Consider the following 20,927-nt stretch of genomic DNA (forward strand, 5'->3'; position numbering starts at 1 on the left):
GCTTGTGGAGGATTCTTGGTCAAGTATACAAATCAAGTATGTTTTCCCATAGGAACAAAAAAAGGTAAATAGGTAATTGATATCCTAAACTTGGATTTTGATTAAAATGAGAGAAACTTGTATATGGTCAGCGCCCAATAGCCTTTCATTGCATTTGAGGGGTTCATGTAGGTATCTGAGGGCAACATGAACGTTTCCCATTCCCTCCTCCATCATAGCCACATTAATATATGTTGCAGCAGTGTTTGGGTGCGATAGGCCACATGTGAAATGTAGAAGATACAATGCCCGATTGACATACCTGCCATTTAAAACAGAAATGGTCAATAGAATCAGAACAAAAAATAAGGGCAGGGCACCAGAGAAATAAATTACTTCAACATATTGGGAAGAGCTCGTCCACTATATTTAATCCCGAATGATTCTCTATAGACCGCCCTTTTAAACCAGGAAAAAACTGCTCACACACAAAGTTTGTGGGCCCCACCACCCCCACAAACAAACAGGGGTCCCATGTTTTGGCTCATGTGAGGGAGCGGTATTTTCCTTGTTTAAATGGGCGGTTCACACAGACTATTTGTTTAATCCCAATATTCACTTTCTTGTATTTCTTCGTATAGTTAGGTCACTTGAAACAGTAAAATTAGCTTGGTCGACCTAAACTAAAGAGCTTCAACTATACAAATTCAGATGAAGACATATGTCAACTGAAAGGATTCGCATCACTTTTGGATTATTAACCTCCTTCGTTCATTCTTACAAATTCATTGATAACACCGAACATGAATAGCAACCTTTCAAATGAAAAACATTAGACCATATAATTCATTAACTTACTTCAGAGATAGATCAATGTGTTGCAAGCGATAGTACAACACAGAAATTCCTAAACACAGACCTCTAATGGCGGCTATTGCTTCCAAGTCATGGGGAAGTACGAAACTTTTACTACAGGTAATGAAATTCCTAAACCTTCGGGTGGCACAATGTTAGTATTGATTACTAGGCAGGTTTTGGAAGTTGTAGCTGTATGCTCCTTCACAAGTCATGTGTACACATATATCTCACCATCGGACACGTGTATACAGAAAGGTACGTGGAAAGCATGCAAGCCAAGACATCAAAACACGATGCGTCGCGAAGCACCAAATAAACCCCTAGGAGTTGCTTTATCTCATCCCCAGAAGAGGAGCTAAGATCAACGGTGGGGAGAAAGTCAGCTGACACGTACTGACAGGGGCAGAAGACACTTGTCTGACACGAGCAGACCCCTCAACCACCCGCATTAAACACTCTGAGCAGTGCACGTGTCGACCGACCTATGGAACGAGCGAAGATGCCTCCGCGGGATCGAGAGGGAAACGCAGACCTCTGCGTGATGGACACAAGACACTAGAAGATAAGGTTCCAACGGTCTTCAGAGATGGGTCCCACATTCCTACCTTATAAATACCAAATCTCCACAAAGGGGGAGGGGGATCGAAAAAAAACATCAGGAAAGAGATAGAGAGAGAGAGGGTAGCAAAGGTAAGGAATCCCATAGTGGAGAGAAATATGTAAACCCCAAGTCATTCAACTATTCGTGTAACCGTGAATAATATAGCAGAACAACAAACCCCGTGGATGTAGGCCTTAGTGCTGAACCACGTAAACCTTGGTCTTATTTACATTTCAGCACTTTACATTCATTTAGTTCCGCATGCATTTACTTATATATGTTGTTTTCCTTTTATATTTGTACCCCATGCCTAATCGCTACGCATGGGGAAGATGGAGGAGGCCATGATAAACCCGCGGGTTTTGAGCCAATGAACCCACATCAGGGTATCATCATCGTAATCTCTTTAGACTTTAACAATTGATTGCGGGCATTCGGATCCCGCGTAGTTCGTGTGTCCACAATTTGGCGCTAGAAACAGGGACTTCGTCCCGGTAAAAGATTTATCTTGTCCTGTGATTTCATTCTAATTTGGCATACGATTGCTCCGATTTTATCAGCTCTGACTGTATAGATCATTCGTCAACAGTATTATATTCAAAAACCCACCTTTTGCCTTCGATAAGAGTTAGTGTTCCAAGCATGGGTTATTGTCCTAATCCGTCGGATTTACAATTTTCAGTTTTTTTTTATATACTAAAGATCGCCTTTAATAAACCCGCTTTTGAAAAATTGTATTTCGACAACTAACCCGCTTCACGCGGATATTCCCGTTTCTGTTTGAATAAATTTATACAGAGAGAACGTGTTGTGAGTAAAGAAGGCGAGTTTACGCTAGATTTCGTCAACAAAAAGGCACGTGATGGAGAAGACGCAGGAAGCAGGAAAATCCAAAGCTTTGTCAAAAGAAACACCCCGGACAACCCCGATCATCACCCGAAGCAAGCAGAAAGGAGATAAAACTAAAATGACCAATCGAAGGCAGGATACCACTGAAATCACTTCACCCATGAACGCTAATTCTGTTGCAATGGCGGCTCTCAGAGCAGCAACGATAAAATACGGGGAAGCCGCGGTAGTCCCGAAGGCTGCGGAGGCTAGCAATACCTTCGCCATGAGTCAACTTAACCAACCAAGGGAAAGGGTGGATGAATCCAGAACATTCCAACCCGCGCATCTGCTAACCTTTGGAATGCCGCTAACAAATAACCAGAATCAAACCATACCGGCGGCTCGGGCACCGCAGAGGGGCGCTCACTCCAATTTGGAAACACCAGCAACAGAAGTTGAACCCCTGCCACCTTTAGTACAGACCATGGAGGAGGGCGGCGCCACGGCTGTAGCGGCACGTGCGGGGACTCCCAATCAGGGGTCCAACCAATCACACCAACTAATGGCTGAGCTCGAGGAACTGAGAAGGAACCAACAGGTTTACGCAGAAGCTGTAGCACTTTTGGCCAGAGAAAATCAAGATTTAAAGGAGCGGATTGCTCTAAGCACAAAGACCAACCAACAACTTGATGAAGCAAGCTCCAAAGCACCAGAGCCAAACCAAGACTGCAGAGTCGTCCTAGCGACTAATGAAGACGCGACAAGGAGACATAGCGTATCCGACCCGGATTATGACGATGGAGAATCAAACGGAAATGATCTGAAGAATTTAGAACACCAACGCGCAATGGAGGAACTGCGAGATGAGATGATGGCAGAGATCAGGCAATTGAAAAATAAACAAGGAGGGGGAAGGTTAGAAGAGGTTATGAGAGAAGCTAACTCCACGCCCCTGACGCATCGCTTGGCCAACACCCCTATTCCCCTGAAATGCCCTGTCCCGACGTTCGAATGCTATGATGGGTCCAGCGACCCTGCTGCACATGTTCGGTACTACAACCGCGTCCTAGCAGATGGGGACAGAACGACGCCGTACTCTGTAGATACTTCCCGTCAAGTTTGAAGGGATCGGCGTTATCATGGTTTGATAATCTGCCACCAAACTCCATACACTCATACGACCAACTGGCAGAGAAATTCTTAAGAACATACATGTACAACAAGACTGTAAACACTGGGATGGATAAGCTTTTTCACTAGCAATCGGCTACAAGGAAACCACGAGAGAATACACAAACAGATGGCATAGGATCTGCCAAGCCATAGGAAGCGTGGACCCAGTGGTAAGCATCAATTGCTATAAGTGGGGCTTGGACCGAATGAGTCCCCTATTTGTTGAAATTCACGGGAGCGTGCCCAAGACAGAAGGCGATCTCCGAATAATTATCGAGAAGCACGCTCGACTTGAAGAAATTCAACGGGAAAACCCGAGGGCATATCCGCAGAGGTCTCACCGCACCAATTCAGCAGAACAAACCAATGGGGCCAAAAGGGGTTCCTCAGATGAGAGACCTCACGAAGATAGAAAGGAACGGAGGGATGAACGAAGAACAGGCGACCGAAAATTCGAAGACCAAGTTTACACGAAACTCAACGCTAGCTATGCTCGTATCCTGCGGGAGATCAAAGGGAGGGAAAACTTAGAATGGCCATGGTCTAAGGGAAAGCAGCCCCCAAGATCCGAAAGTCTAAAGATTACTGTGAGTATCACTGTTTCAACGGACACCAGACCGAAAAATGCAAGAACCTTAAAATAATGATCAAAAATTAATTGATGCGGGAGAGCTCAAACATTACATACGGAAGGAGGTTACCGAGGACAGATCCAAACGAACCAAACCAGTCCAACTTCCGGAAGAAAACCGAACAATCAACACCATCTCGTGTTCCGAAGCCACAGGACCCTCGCTCACAGCACAGATTGGAAAAAGGTTACGGAAGCAATTCGAAGATCGCTGCGAGTTATATAAGGTCGATGGGATAACAGTGGACGAACATGAAAAATGGATGGAATTACCTGTCATCTTCGATGCCGAGGATATCGAAGAAGATATGGAAGACCATAACGATCCCTTGGTCCTGACATTACCAATAGCGGGATGTAACCTCAAAAAATCCTCATAGACGGGGGAAGCTCTGTGAATGTCCTATTCTATGACGCATTCAAGCGGATGAAGCTCCATGATGAACAGTTGATGACCTCTTATCACACCATCTACGGATTCAATGGAGCGGCCACGAAGCCCTTGGGAGACATTGTGTTACAGGTTAACGCAGGGCCCATGAAACTGGATACCCGATTCAGTGTGGTGGATACCCCTTCCCCCTACAACGCCATTATTGGACGACAGTGGGTACACAAGCTCAAAGGAGTTGCGGCAACATACCACCAGTACCTCAGATTTCCAACACCTGAGGGATGGAGATCAAGGGAGATCGAATCGCTACACGAGAATGCCAGGCCACTCAGGATCATATCAACAACGAGCAAGAAGAACAGCGAAAAATCCGAAGAGTAAGAAATCAAGAAACCACGAAGAGAAAGCCGTAGACTATTCCTTAAGGAAACCACAGGAAAAGGCTTGACGAAAGATAATGTCCGAGGCTCGGAAACAAGTACCTCAACAATCAACAAAGAGCAGAAACACGCCAAATAGCAATTAAAGAGCGCCCCAGTCCTCGGAAACCCAAGGCCTATGTTCACACCCGTGGAACCCACTAAGGAAATCAACATAGGAACGGAAGAAGACCCGAAGAGGTCAAAATCGGGACCATCATGGGCGAAGGGAGAGAACATTCCTTAACCAAATTACTTAAGGAATATGCGGATGTGTTCGCCTGGAAGTTAGGAGATATGCCAGGGATCGACCCAAAAGTAATCCAACATGAACTACGCATCAAACAGGGCACACCCCCGTTCAGGCAGAAAATACGAAAAGTGGCTCCAGAATATCATGAGGCGGTAGAAACAGAACTTCGGAAGCTACTAGACGCAGGATTTATCAAGGAAGTCAAGTATCCTACCTGGATATCCAACATGGTCATTGTTCCTAAGAAAAATGGAGGGGTTAGAATATGCATCGACTTTACTAATCTCAACAAGGCGTGTCCAAAGGACAGCTATCCCCTGCCGAGCATAGATCAACTGGTTGAAGCAGTTGAAGGGTACGAGGAGCTGTCGTTTATGGACGGATACTCTGGTTACAACCAAGTAGCCCTGGCAGAAGAAGATCAGCAACACACAGCATTCTATACACCACATGGCCTTTATTGCTATACCAGAATGCCTTTCGGGCTCCGAAACGCAGGGGCAACATACCAAAGGATGGTCGATGCTATCTTCAAACCATGGATTGGAGGAACCCTAGAAGTCTACGTGGACGACATGCTCGTCAAAAGCAAGCTGCGTAAAAATCACCACCAGGACCTGAGGAATATTTTCAATGCAATGAGACAACATCACATGAAAGTAAATCCGGAGAAATGTACTTTCGGTGTCACCTCAGGGAAGTTCCTCGGTTATCTGGTGACGAAAAGGGGCATCGAGGTAGACCCAGCTAAGATTCAAGCCATAGTAGAGATGCCGTCACCAAAGAATCTAAAGGAAGTGCAGAAGCTCAATGGGTCCATAGCAGCGTTGGGCAGATTTATTGCACGGTCTTCGGACAAGTGCAAACATTTCTTCAATATTCTTAAGAAAGGGAGCAGGTTCGAATGGACCGCCGATTGCGAGGAAGCATTCCAAAAGATCAAAGAACATCTAGCTTCGATCCCTATCCTGCAGAAACCTGACCCTGATGAAGTTTTGGCACTGTACATAGCAGCAACGGAGGACGCAGTCAGCGCGGTATTAGTCAAAACCAATACAAAGATAGAACAGCCTATCTATTACGTCAGCAAGACACTCAATCCCGCGGAAAGAAATTATACTAAGATTGAACAACTCATCCTCGCACTGGTATGGGCTACCCAAAAACTGAGAACCTACTTCCTAACTCACTTCGTCAGGGTACCATGCAGAGCACCATTGGAAGCAGTCCTCAAAAGCACAGGAAAAGTGGGCCGAATAGCCAAATGGAACACCCATCTGGACCAATTCAACATCATTCATGAAATTCAACATTCTCAGAAGTCCCAAGTTCTGGCAGATTTCTTAGCAGACCTCCCTCTAGACAACGACGAAGAGATCAAGGGAATACCAGAAGCCGAGGAAGCAATCAAGGATCCAATGGATATCCTCGAACCTGCGAGTCATAGACAATGGGAAGTCTTCGTCGACGGATCTAAAAATAAGGAAGGGGCAGGAATAGGTATTGTCATCATCACCCCAACTGGAGAAAGGATCATACAGGCACTTAGATTGGAATTCAAAGAGCATACCAATAACATTGTTGAATACGAAGCTGTCATACATGCCCTACGTATAATAATAGAGATGGGGGTAACCGATGTAAGGCTGACAAGTGATTCGCAGCTGGTCATACGGCAAATCGCGCTCGAATATAATGTGTACGATGACACCCTTTCAGCTTACATGGCATTGGTCCAAACATTGGCTTCACAAATCCCGAACATTAAGTTCCGGCACTTATGCAGAAGGGACCTCAGGCATGCGGATGCCCTAGCATACATATCATCCATGTTGAGGGATAAAAATGCCGAAGGTATTAAAATAGCAAGGGTATACGAGCCTTCGATTGCATCTCAATTCTCCTTCGCTACCAATCAAGATACGATGGAAGATATTGAAGACCAAGTAGGAGAAGACATCCATAACGACTTTGATGAAGAAGACATCTTGTCAAAAGCAAATCAAGACGAAGATTTCAGCAATGAAGATGACTGGAGGGTGACAATACATGCCTTCCTCGACAAAGGAAGCCTACCTGCGGATCGGAAGCAAGCTAGAAAGACGCTCTCCAAAGTGGGAAGATACGATCTTCGGGACGGGGTCCTATATAGAAAATCTTTCCTCGGACCATTACTACGCTGCTTATCCCGAAAAGAAGGGCATCGAATTCTAAAGGATATCCATTATGGTGACGCAGGGAATCATAGCGGTATGAGATCACTAGCTGACAAGGCAAAAACGCAAGGATATTACTGGCCGACCATGATACAAGATGCTGCGAGGATGTCCCGACGATGCGAAGAATGTCAGCGCTTCGCGAAAAAAATCCACGCGCCGGCAACATTGTAAACTCTGTCGATAGCCCGTGGCCATTTGCAAAATGGGGAGTAGACATCGTCGGGCCTTTCATCGAAGGATCCAGGAAGAGACGATTTTTGATAGTAGCCACGGACTACTTCAGTAAATGGGTGGAGGCTAAGGCCTTGGCCAGGATCAGAGACGCGGATGTGTTCACTTTCATATTCCAGAACATCATTTGCAGATTTGGTATACCTGCTGAAATTGTGTCTGATAACGGCAAGCAATTACAGGGAAAAAATATAGACATGCTCTTCGACACCTTTAAAATAAGAAAGAACAAGTCCACCCCCTTATACCCTCAAAGCAACGGACAAGCGGAAGCTACCAACAAGACCCTCGCCCTTATACTCAAAAAACAATTAGACGAGCATAAGGGAAGATGGTGCGAACAACTGCACAATGTCTTGTGGGCATACAGGACAACACGAAGGTCCGCTACCGGAATCCCCGTTTCTTCTTACTTATGGAGCTGAAGCAGTCATACCTACAGAAATCCTCATGCCAACCACGAAGACTGAAGCCTGGGAGAAAAACCTAACACAACAGATATGATGTTAGAAAGGTTGGACGACTTGGAGGGAAGAAGGGAAGTAGCATTGCAAAAGATGGAAAATTATCAACGAAGACTAGCAAGGGAGTACAACAAAAAGGTAAAGCTACGAAATTTTGTAGAGGGACAGTATGTGTTGAGAACAATCCCACGATATCAGCAAGAAAAGAAATGGGGAAAGTTAGCACCTACATGGGGAGGACCGTTTATGATCCACGACATTGCGGGTAATGGTTCTTACTACCTTCGTAATCTAAAAGGTGAGGTCCTCCGGCATCCTTGGAATGCTAAATGGCTCAAACCATACTTCCCATAGAAGCAACGCAGATTTGAATCTGCTGGGAATATACCAGAAGAAGAAAGGAGCCTCCCCGCCCAACATGTTTCTATCTCTGGAAGAGGAATTGCAGACCTCAACTTATCAATTAAACAAGCTTTCAAATTATCAAGTCTGTGGAATCTACCTACAATATTGGGGAAAGTAGTTAATCTACAATCTCTCAGGGCTCCCCCATCAGTGTCCATAAGTGTAGGACCAGGGGGAAGGCACCCAGCAGAAAGAGATACCCAACCAATCTTAAGGCAACGGGTCGACGGAATGGGTGCGTACATATTTTACGCCCCATATCCTAGAACGTTGCCCCGGCCCCCACCGTCTGGGAATCCTCTGGCCCAGGATTTGCCAGCGGGGTGACAGGTCTCAAGACGATCACGAAGGTACCTTCCTTTCGTATCGCACTCAAAAACACTTAACTTTTGTTTTGATTTTTCACAAACTTAAAATACAAAAACATTGTAGGTATATCAAGAAGAGATTCATTTCATAAAGGGTGATTACAAGAAGTGAACGGCCAAAGCCAAGGATACACAATCAAAAAACATTCCTTTTACATCGTTACAAAAAGCACAATTATGCCGCGGACCCTACAGAACGCTGCCATCTCTACCTAGGTGGCGGTCCCGTCAGGATTTTCAGACTTGATGGGACGCTCCCACCAGAAGAGGGGCCCGAGGAGCTGGGCAATGCAGCAGGAACGGGACGACGAGGGTAGTTCTTCACGAGACCATGTTCATTCCTTAGGCCAAGCTCTATCCTCTCCAGCATCTTGTTCGTCTCCTCAGCCAATTGACAACGAGCCTTATGTTTAATAACTGTTGTCCGCTGTTGGGCTTGGGATAATAACGAGGATAGCCGATTCACTTCTCTGGAAGCAGCACCAACGGCCTCCTCGCGGGTGGCTGCTAAATTCTTGAAGTGATTGGTTTGTTCCTTTGCTGTGCTAAGGAAGATTGAGCCTTTTCAAGTTCTTCATTTGTGACGCGAAGCGTTCCTCGAGCCCTGAAAAAGACAACACCACGGAGTTAGCGTAGAAAACAAACAAGATCACACTCGATGAATTGGGATTATACCTTCGACACAAGCCGAAGCCTCTTCATATTCATTAACAACCGCATCTCGCGCTTCATCAAGATGATCATATTCCGCGGATAATTTTTATAGTCTAGTTGAAGGTTGGTGAGAGTAAATTGACAGGCATCTAATTCTACCTGCTTCATCGAGTCCATATGACGAAGGTGGTCGACCTCTTTATTTATCTCTGAGACCCCTTTGCTGAGTCTATACATGCACACTTCAAGATTCCTCTCAGACTCAGCAAGACGGGCTACATCGGCACGAGACGCGGAAAGAGCATTGCTGAGAGCATAGACTTCAGCACGAGCATCATCTCGTTCCCTGGCAAGACCAAGCATATTATCTTGGACCCCTGAAAGAGGAATGGACCGCGCCGTCTGTAATTCTTCTTCCAATAGCTGAATCCTAGATTCCAACAAGGAAGTACGCTCGCGGGATTCCCGCAGATTATCACTGGTCCACAGCAGTGTGCCATTAAATAAAGCACGATCATGGTTGTACAGATTTTGCATGTCGACCATCTGAACATGCCGCGCGCGCCATACTTCAGCCCGAGCATCCCATTTCCTAGCCTCACTCTTAATCTTCTCAACCAAATCTCTAATACGAGATTTTTGCCGAGCTCTTTCGTTTCGAAGCCATACCAGCTCGGGGATGCCACCCACTGGACATAGGGTGGGGAGACTCAGACAGAACAACTAAGAGAAAAGAATGACGACAACGGCGAGGAAAAGAACCAAACCTGTGAAAGTGGAAACTTGGCTACGAGTTTGCTCTAACTCAGCGCGCACTGCAATAAGTTCTGAACGAAGATCAGCCTCTGCTTCACCCAGTCTTTTCTTTCTCTTAAGGCTTTTCTTCAGCTCTTCTATTTCCACCTCCGCCGCAGATAATTCCTTTTCCCGATGACGAAGCTTAGCCTCGAGCTTCAGAGATTTTGCTTTAAAGAACTGATATAGCACGTGGTTGCAATGCTCGCTCCTCATCATCTACACATCAAAATGACAAAACATTATTCAACCGAAGCGTCCTATTCTCACGAACAAGTACGAAAATTTACCTCCAGCACACGCTGTTGCGGGAAGCCATATTGATACCCGTCGGCAATAGCCATCATATCGGCAACAGAAGTAGGAGGCTCCGGCACGAGGGTAGCTTCGGGAACGGTCAACCTTTTCCCCAGGCTTCAGACACCTGCGCCTTCGAAGACATCTCCATCATGCGACGGGTATACGCGGTTGATTCCTTTTCCCCAACAACCACAGGAGCAGGATGAGAGACAAACAGAAGATTCTTCTCCTTAAACCAACTCATGATGGCATCCTCACCCTCAGACATCGGCGACTGGGGAAGACTATCGGCGGGCGCGTCAACAACAGATTTTCCTTTGACCGACTCGACCCCCTCAGCATGAACGTTGGCATGTTCTCCTCGCCTACATGCACAGCAGGCTCCTCCGCACCAACACCTTCTACAGCAGCATCACCATTACCATCACCACCAAGAACATCCCAATTGTCATTAGGGGAAAGTAAAGAGAAGTCCTCGGGAAAATCGAGGGCTTCGTCAAAGAACTCCCCCGTGGAATACATCCGATCGAAAGAAAATTCTTGAGAAGTGGGGAGGGTATCCATGACATCACCAGCAGGGACGGAAACATCCTCGATGACAACATCATCCGCCACTACACCCTTGTTCCTTCCTCCATCACCGGCGGACCAGCGAAGACCTCTTCTTCGGCATTGATAGGGGAGGTACCAGTACGTTCCTCCCCATCTGTAATCTCGTCCTCGCAAACTCTTCGTTCACAGGACTAGTAACTTCTTCTTGGGCCTCAACCTCACCCACCACCATAGTAGAAGACTGCTTCGGCCTAATCTTTTCTTCTTCAATACCTGAAACCGACACCACAAAGGAATTATTCTTCCCGTCCGATGGAAGTTATAAAAACGAAACACAACTAGAATCTGCGTACCTGAGCAGCTGAGATATTCTTCGATGGGAGTATAGCACCGGAACCATCCTCTCGTCCCCTCTACGACATCCAGGGCATAAGGAAAATTCATGCCCGCAAAGTTCAGACGCCAGGGGCAGAAATCTCCATAGCGAGCGGGAGGAGATTCGCGCGGCTTACTATTCTCGGTTGGCCGCCATCCGCGGGAACCGGGAATCCAACCGTAAGCCCACGGACCTACTATCTCAATGACAGTGGCGTGCCACTCGTAGTCATGATCGCGCTTGATCCTTTCTCGCGCGGGGAAGAGTTTCCGACGATTGGACGCCTCCGTGCCAGGAACATACTTCAGCTTGGCATCGCTGACCTCATTTAACAGACGAATCTCGCCTCGAGGAGCAGGAAGATTCCGAAGGCTGACACTCCACGGCTTGCGATTCCTGCTATTGACGTAATCACCGAAGGAGTTATTAAATTCTCAGGAGTGTACCATTCCTTCTCCAAGGGATTGGGGACGTAGCAGTCATCGACGTTTCCCCCTTACTCCGCAGATAGCATTCCTTCAGGGCGCGGAGATAATTCCCCGATAATTGGGATACGGAACGGCTATGAGTATTTGTGGAAGAACCCTCACGACTAGCGAGCACGTCGTAGTAGAAGGAATCACCCGATTTGTACAACGGCAGCATCAGACCAGCCTCGAAGGCCCCAACCGTCGTTAACAAGTGAAATTCATCGAATTCGTACTTAGAGATCAGCTCATACGTAATATCATCCTCGGGGGCATAAAACGAACCCCGAAGGCTTGGAGCTCATGCTTCTCCTTGAATATTTCAAGATCGATATGCTTGAAGGTTACTTTTCTCTTGCTAACAGAAACACTGCGTATCAAGGGAGCAGCCTCTTCCTCCTCGGCGGGGCCGGATGAGCTAACAAACGCTTCAGACGCTTTTCTCTTCACGGGGGGATTCTTTGAAGATCCAGCCGCAGGAGCTACGCCCTTTGTATTCTTCCCCTTCAAAGTTGGAGAAGACCGTGGATGATGCTCGGGCACTAACGAACGTAAAGGAGGAACGTCAAAAGCAACAGCGCGGGGAGGAGCCTGCGTACTCCGAGTCTCTTCACGAGGACGCACCATTGAGTGATTAAAGACTCTCCGTGAGCCAGACGGAATTATCGGAGGAATCTCTTCCCGAGAAGACGAGGCTCTCGCTCCGGAAGACACTCGACTCCGACGAACATCATCTTGAGACTCTCGACGCTGAGGAGATCTCGACAACCTAGAATCAGGAGTCTCATAGGTAGGCCGCGGACGGTCAGACATGGCTGCGGAAAGAATAAAATCAAAAACAGGTTACACACAATAACCAAAAATCAAAAAACACATTCATAGCAATACAACCACGACAACATAGCAACCCTAAAATTAGGATACAATCTCAATACTCCACCCTCGAAGTAATGACTGCCTTAATTTAAGATGAAGAACAGGGGCAAACTAGTATGAAAGCATCAGAAAGAGTTCTTCATCACAAACAAGGAACAACAATAGCAGAAAATTCACAATTCAACACGGCATAAAACAGTGAAATCAAGAAAAACTCACCGGAAAAAACAGCAAGTAGAAGAAACAAACAGGGGAAGATCCCAGGTGCAATAAAGACTGACAGAAGTTAAGATCACAGGTGCAATGAAGACTGACAAAGATTTTAAGGTCACAGGTTTAATGAAGGCAGGTAGGAAACTTAAAGGAAGAATGAACTGAGAGAGTGTTTAGGAAGAATGAAATTAAATTTCCTCTCTATCCTTAAAATACCCGAAAGAAAAGAGGAAATTAAGGGAGAAATAGGAAAACGTGCCCGTTACATAAGCAGTTAATGCACGAATAAAAGACGTGCCCAAGTATCTAGGAGAAGTTATTAGGAGTGAGAAGAATGTGCGGCGATAGTTTTTCTTCAAGGCACCCATTAGTCAGTTAAGCCTGAAGAAAAGGGGCAAATTGTGTACACATATATCTCACCATCGGACACGTGTATACAGAAAGGTACGTGGAAAGCATGCAAGCCAAGACATCAAAACACGATGCGTCGCGAAGCACCAAATAAACCCCTAGGAGTTGCTTTATCTCATCCCCAGAAGAGGAGCTAAGATCAACGGTGGGGAGAAAGTCAGCTGACACGTACTGACAGGGGCAGAAGACACTTGTCTGACACGAGCAGACCCCTCAACCACCCGCATTAAACACTCTGAGCAGTGCACGTGTCGACCGACCTATGGAACGAGCGAAGATGCCTCCGCGGGATCGAGGGGGAAACGCAGACCTCTGCGTGATGGACACAAGACACTAGAAGATAAGGTTCCAACGGTCTTCAGAGATGGGTCCCACATTCCTACCTTATAAATACCCAATCTCCACAAAGGGGGAGGGGGATCGAAAAAAAACATCAGGAAAGAGATAGAGAGAGAGAGAGGGTAGCAAAGGTAAGGAATCCCATAGTGGAGAGAAATATGTAAACCCCAAGTCATTCAACTATTCGTGTAACCGTGAATAATATAGCAGAACAACAAACCCCGTGGATGTAGGCCTTAGTGCTGAACCACGTAAACCTTGGTCTTATTTACATTTCAGCACTTTACATTCATTTAGTTCCGCATGCATTTACTTATATATGTTGTTTTCCTTTTATATTTGTACCCCATGCCTAATCGCTACGCATGGGGAAGATGGAGGAGGCCATGATAAACCCGCGGGTTTTGAGCCAATGAACCCACATCAGGGTATCATCATCGTAATCTCTTTAGACTTTAACAATTGATTGCGGGCATTCGGATCCCGCGTAGTTCGTGTGTCCACAAGTCAGAACAGGCATTTACCATTAGTATATGTGTGTGTCTCTTGTTGAGAATTTTCACTATTATTTTTTTTTCGTGAAGTGGTGCGTTAGTTACTTTTTACTTTTTGTTTCAAATAACTCTTGTTTTGTCTTATCCGTACTTCTTCTTCGGTTAATTAGTTTTTCACTATATGAGGCCTGTCATTATAAGGCTATCTTGTTAAAGTCAGGCAATGTTTTTCCAACCGAATGAGGCGAATTGATTTGTTTCTCTGGATGACCTTGTGTCGAGCCATTAACCTGTCTGCTTATTGTGAATAAAGCTTTGATTTCCACCCTGAATGTGTTGCTTTTATTTCTCGTTATGAGATGCTTACAAGATCAGTTACCAAAATATGTTACTTGATATATTTTGTCACGTTCATCAGGTATTAGTAAACTGGTAAACATTGTTGCGTATCAACTAGATTTGTCCAATTTTATATATATATATATATATATATATTATTTTTTCTATGCATGATCAATCACCTCTCTTATTTTATACTTTCTCGTTCTTCAAGCTCTCAGAATTAATATTGAAATTCTGAACAAAAACCTAAAGGTTAGTATGGAGCCTTATAATTCTTATGGACCATAATAATGGGAGTCATAGTTCTGGAGGCTTAAAAAACTCTCAATCCTATTACGTGGCGTTCACATACTACATGCATGTGTAAAATTACATCCTATTATCCTCAGGGAGATGTATTGTATCTTACAGCTATCATACATTTTGTGTCCTATTAGCTGTTATAACTCTTTCAATTGGCATATATATATGTAGGCAGGCGCTGATCCAAATGCCGTATCATGTGGAAATACACCTCTGATATTTTCAGTGAGGGATGGACGCATAGATGATATCACACGCTTACTGGAAGCTGGTGCGGATCCAAATTATGTAAATAATGTATGACTGCAATAAATTTTGTTTATTGCTCCATTTTTGTCCTAATTTTGGTATCTTCCGAGAGTATGTTCTATCTCCCCAATGACCAGTCCGAGGATTTGTTCTCCGCCTATATTTGATACCTTCAGTAGTTAATGTCCGTAGTCTATTTCATATCTATGTCACGCCTGAAGAGAAAAACACTATATATGGTTTCCCAACTGATTAAGTCTTATTGCATCAGAACTATAAATAGCATGTTTGTTCAGTTTAAATTGTCTTCTTGTGTGAGATACTGAAACATTCTTATATACTTTCGTTTTGTTTTCCATCACAGTTTGGGTTGACAGCATTAAGGATTGCAGCCATGAAGTGCAATTATCCAATTATTGGGGTGCTTTTTCCTGTGACGTCTCGCATCTCAACTTATCCTGATTGGGGCATTGGCGGACTATTTGAGGCATGTAAATTCTTATGCAAACTTAATGAAGGTATGAAGTTTATATCCTACATTTCCGATATGTTCTCTAACGTGGTATCATTTTGATATATATATATATATCTTAGATTCACGCAGGGACGAGCCTGGCAAGGGGCTAACTCGGGCTATAGCCCGTCCCTATATTTAGCTTGAATTTTTTTTGTATAAGTAATTTTTATATAATTAGTAATTAACTCTCCCATATTAGTAATTAGCCCTCCCATAGTTATAATTAATCCTTGTAGTTGTAGCACAATCAATTTTTAGTCCAAAAATCTTGTTTAAAACATAAAATTTCTTTATCGCATCAATGTATTTTCTCATTTTTCTTCTATAATAAATTTATTTCTACAATCACTTTCATAATTAAAATTGATGAATTTTAAAGCTTATATTTGTCCATATATCTAGTATTTTATAGACAAATTTCAGTAAACTCACTGTTTATTTAACCTGTTCAAAAAAATTTGCCGGCCGCATTGACAACTGCTGATATTTTAGCCCTACCCTATGAAGATTTCTGGGTATGTCCCTGGATTCACGCCTTCAAAGTAACTTAGCAAAGGGATTCTTCTGGCTCCTTTTTGCATTGATAAAAATCATTCCCTCTACTAGTTCATGGACCTATAGCGGACTTCCCTTCTAGTCTACACATTCTTTTTCACCTCCAGTATGAGTCATCAAATTTGTTGTCCTGCATTTTATAAACCTGCAGCAGTACCGCCAGGTGTTTGAAAATCTAAAATGGCCATCTTACCAATAGTCTCGGAAGCAGGTATGGCACCATGAGATGACTCATAGCCACATACCAGTCTTTATATGATGTTATTGCCTCAACTAGTCAATTACCTGTAGAGTATGACAGTATGTTGTCGGGTTTGAGGCTTGTGCACTCCATAATGCAACCACGCTCGTGCATTCTAAGATAGCTACATATATACACTTTTAAGTTGAATATAAACATAGTTCCAGGACTATTTATTGTCTCGCAAACATGCACACAGGATACCCCATGGGTGTGGCTCACTCTGTATCAGGCCAGGCTCAGACTTAGGGAGGTCAGGTTTGACTGTTGCTATCCAGGCATGTTTGACGCATCCAGTTATGGTGCATCAATACTAATTTCCATCGTTTCACAACTCTTATCCTTGTGTGCTCTCACCGCCAGTTCATAGCTTTGAATATACTGGAATTCTCAATTTTGATGTGAACTTGGCAGAGGGAAGTCTATGAGAAGGAGAAATTTCTTGAGGCAAAATCAAAAGGAAGAGATGCATTCCAGGAAGAGCAGTCTTTCCTGGCAACTCATTGGTTTCAGGAGGTAGTTTTCAATCGATTAAACTGTTTATGCTTCAGCTTATAATTTTTTGGTATTCAAAGTATGAGTAATTTTCTTCGTTCTGTTTTACTTATATATTCTTGGTATTTGTCGCACATTTGTCTTTTTCAAGAAGGATGATTTCGCTTATTGGAAGATAGGCAACCTTTTCTTTTTCACTGAACTGTTCTCACACTCACTTAAACGAAGGAGTATATAGGGGTGTAGATAACATCTGTATCTTCCTTTATAAGTAGTGAAGTAATATATGCCATGAAGCCCATGATACATTTATAATTTTATTAGGAAATTAATCAGTTGTATTACAAATTGCGGTAGCCTCACTTCATTTGTCAATGACTGGATGCTTTTAATAAATTGAGTTGACATCCAACAACATATTTTCTCATTCTCTTATTTTGATTACTTTAATGATTTAGTCTTTTTTTGTAATGGAATTAGGCCTTGGCCGCTTTTCCAACAGATGCAGCTGTACTGCGCAACATGAGTGCCTGTTATGCACGTATGAATGACGGAATCACTGCACATGAGTATGCCGTTAGATGCATGAAAGAAAGGGCCTAAGGCATACTATAGGATAGGTGTTGCGCTCAATATACATAAAGTATGTATCTTTCTATTTCCTTACTTTCTCCTGTGAACAATATCCCGTATTAACTCTTTGCTGCATTTTTTGTGCCAGATATATCATGACGCAGCAGGTGCCTTTCTCGAGGGTTTGACGCTCGATCCAAGAAACAAAGAGCTTAAAGATGCGTACATGTAAAATTTTATATGCCTTGACTTCCAACATCAACCTGATATGATATTTCCAGCTTTACTGATCTAGTTTGTTTCTTCATACTAATATTGTCTTGCATCTTTACCAGGGCAGCTGTTGAAGCTAGATTGAACTCTATCAAAGGGTAAGAAGATAATGCTGAGTACTGTGGAGATGAAAGCATTAAAATGACAGAGTAGATAGTCACTTGCGAATTAATTCTGTAAATGAAGTACTCTAAAGACAATCCGTTGGTAGTTGAAGCATTTAGAGCTAGTGTGTAACTACAGTTTTTCATAGATAGGTTGTCATTTTGAATAGGGTAGTTTATATCACCTAGCATCAAGCTGTGATGAGACAGTGTGTTTCCTAAGTGGCAGGCTCTTTTAAAAGGGACAACTAAGTTATGTATAACTTAGCTGTGATGAGACAGTGTGTTTCCTAAGTGGCAGGTTCTTTTAAAAGGGACAACTAAGTTATGTATAACTCGGAGTAAACACTGTGGAGATAAAACTCCATCCTATTCCTGTGATGAGACGGTGTGTTTCCTGAAATGTGTTAGGATATAAGCTATACAAGAAATTTATTTCTCTATCTTTACCACTCAAAACTTACATTACCTACACAATATCCCAATCCAAAAGAAGCGGTGATGTCTGTATTCTTGCAGATCCTGCATCAAGCTGTGGACTCTCAATTCCTTCAACATGAAACTGAAAGTTTGGAGCCAGCAACAAAGTTACCCTCGTTCCCCAAAATACTATACCTCCAGCATTGAACAAATTAAGGTTCTTTTTCCCTAATGAAAGTTGAAGGAAACTTAGGCATTGAAGAAGAACCTGCCACTAAGGAGGCTCACCTTGAACAGTTCAAATCAATAGAGGCCGAACAACCAGTTTTGCCTTACCAGCTGATTATCAGCTAGATAGAATAAGACATTCCAAGTACCCATACAACCGTTCAGTTATTTAAGATAAAAATAATAATTACTATCTTTTAACTTCTCTACACATATACTAAATCCAACATTAATTAAAAAGTAACAAAAAAAAAGAAACAGAAATCGAAAATTTATTTTGTCGGGACAACCAAATCTGAGACTTTGAATGAGTTTGGGATAACCATATTTAGAGTTCCTTTCTCTCATTGGATTCACCTTGTTTCTGGATCAAATATCTTCACATCTTCTCCAAGATCTTTCAGGGAAACAAAGCTTTTCTTATATGGCATTGCAGTAAACAAATACAACCTGACATGAGCGCCATCATTAAGTTTTTCCTTGTGATAGACGGACTTGGTAGATTTCATCGTATAGCGATACACTTTGTTTGTTGTTCTGCAAAACAGTAAAAGTTCACCATTCTTTGTAAGAGCAAAAGGATCAGCGGTTTCCACCGGATCATAATGCTCACATAAACCTTTTGTTAAACTAAACTCTTTGCTCCAATTCCAAGAAGATATATAGTTTGTAGTAATCCAGTTTCTCGTTCACAGTACTATTACTCCTCTTTCTTTTCTTATCATTTCTCTTTAGTAACCATATGTCCAAGATTGTTCTCGAGTCCTTGTAATGAACCAGAGATAAACACTCTCCCAATAACCACAGCTCAAAATGATCATTAACAGCTGCAAGTTGGAACGGTGTGTTGGTTAAACTTCAACATAGAAGTCACTAACAAGCTGGTTACGACAAGATTAGGAAATTGATGTAATCCTAAGGGAATTAGAAGTCATCTAGTTCTACGAAAAGGAAAGACATGTAATAAGGTAATAGGACTAGGAAAAGGAATTCATAGTTCTATACATATATGATCACCAAAGTTGTGGTTGATCATATGAGCAAGATTAGAGCTTGTGTTTAGTTTTGAGAGATTTTCTAAACATCAATAAAGAGAGTTGTCTTTATATAAGCTAAGTTTCATCTTACAGTTGCCATTAATTGGTATCGGAGCTTGTTTATGAGCCATGGAAAACGAAACCACCATTGTGGGTGCAAAACAGTTCACGCCACCATCAATACAAGTTCCAATCCTCAACGCCACAAACTACACATTATGGGCCATGAGAATGAAGGTACTGATGAAAATCTACAAAGTTTGGGAAACAATTGATCCTGGTACATTGGACCCAGACAAAAACAATGTTGCCATTGGATTACTCTTTCAAGCAATACCAGAATGTCTTGTTCTACAAGTTGGTGAACAGGAAACTTCAAAGAAAATTTGGGATGCAATAAAGGCACGCCCGTCTGCAAACCTTAATGTCTTAATTTGAAAGAGTGAAGATGAAAGACACTGATACTATTGATAGCTTTGCAGGAAACTATCAGAGATAGCCTCAAAAGTTGCATCACTTGGACAAACTATTGAAGATAACAAGCTTGTCAAGAAGTTTCTCAACAGTCTACCAAGATCCAAGTATATTCATATCATAGCTTCTCTCGAACAAGTCTTAGATTTAAAGAAGACTAGCTATGAAGATATAATTGGAAGATTGAAAGCATATGAAGAGAGAATCCTTGATGAAGAAAACAATGGAGAAACTCAAGGAAAACTCTTGTACACAAACTCTTACCAACAAAACTCTGCGACAAGGGGAAGAGGTCGTGGAAGATGTGGTAGAGTAAACAGAGGCCGAGGAAGGGGAGGAAGGTTTAACTCACAAGATAGAACAACAAGTCAGAATGATCAAAACCAAGGGAAAGAAAAGAAGGATATATCAAACATTATTTTTTACAGATGTGATAAACCAGGACACTTCTCCTTTGTATGCCCTGAAAGAATATAAAAGATGGAAGAAGCAAACAAGAATGAAACAAGGGAAGCAGATATAGCTCTTTTCATGCACGAAGTTGTATTCTTAAACGAAGGGAAACTAATACCAAAGAACTACGAATCAAAGGATGGTGAAGAAGGAATCTGGTATTTAGATAATGGAGCCAGCAATCACATGACTGGTAATTAAGAGACACTACTTTTCTGAACTCAATGAGAAAATCAAAGGAAAAGTGAAGTTTGGGGATGGATCTTCTATAGAAATTGAAGGGAAATGATCAATTATATTTCAGAGCAAGACCGGAGAACAGAAGCTTGTCACAAACATCTACTTCATCCCAAACTTACA

General features: G+C 43.1%; 1 protein-coding gene across 1 annotated transcript; it reads left to right on the plus strand.

Annotated features, from left to right (window-relative positions):
- Positions 1–903: 903 nt before the first annotated feature.
- Positions 904–17,608, plus strand: LOC113359147 (ankyrin repeat and SOCS box protein 3-like). The gene is made up of 5 exons (XM_026602824.1): positions 904–954; positions 15,120–15,245; positions 15,562–15,684; positions 16,925–17,026; positions 17,486–17,608. The coding sequence occupies exons 1-5, from the start codon at positions 904–906 to the stop codon at positions 17,606–17,608; spliced, it is 525 nt and encodes a 174-aa protein (XP_026458609.1).
- The last annotated feature ends 3,319 nt before the right edge of the window (positions 17,609–20,927 follow it).

Source organism: Papaver somniferum, chromosome 3 (assembly GCF_003573695.1).
Source record: "Papaver somniferum cultivar HN1 chromosome 3, ASM357369v1, whole genome shotgun sequence".
Taxonomy (NCBI): domain Eukaryota; kingdom Viridiplantae; phylum Streptophyta; class Magnoliopsida; order Ranunculales; family Papaveraceae; genus Papaver; species Papaver somniferum.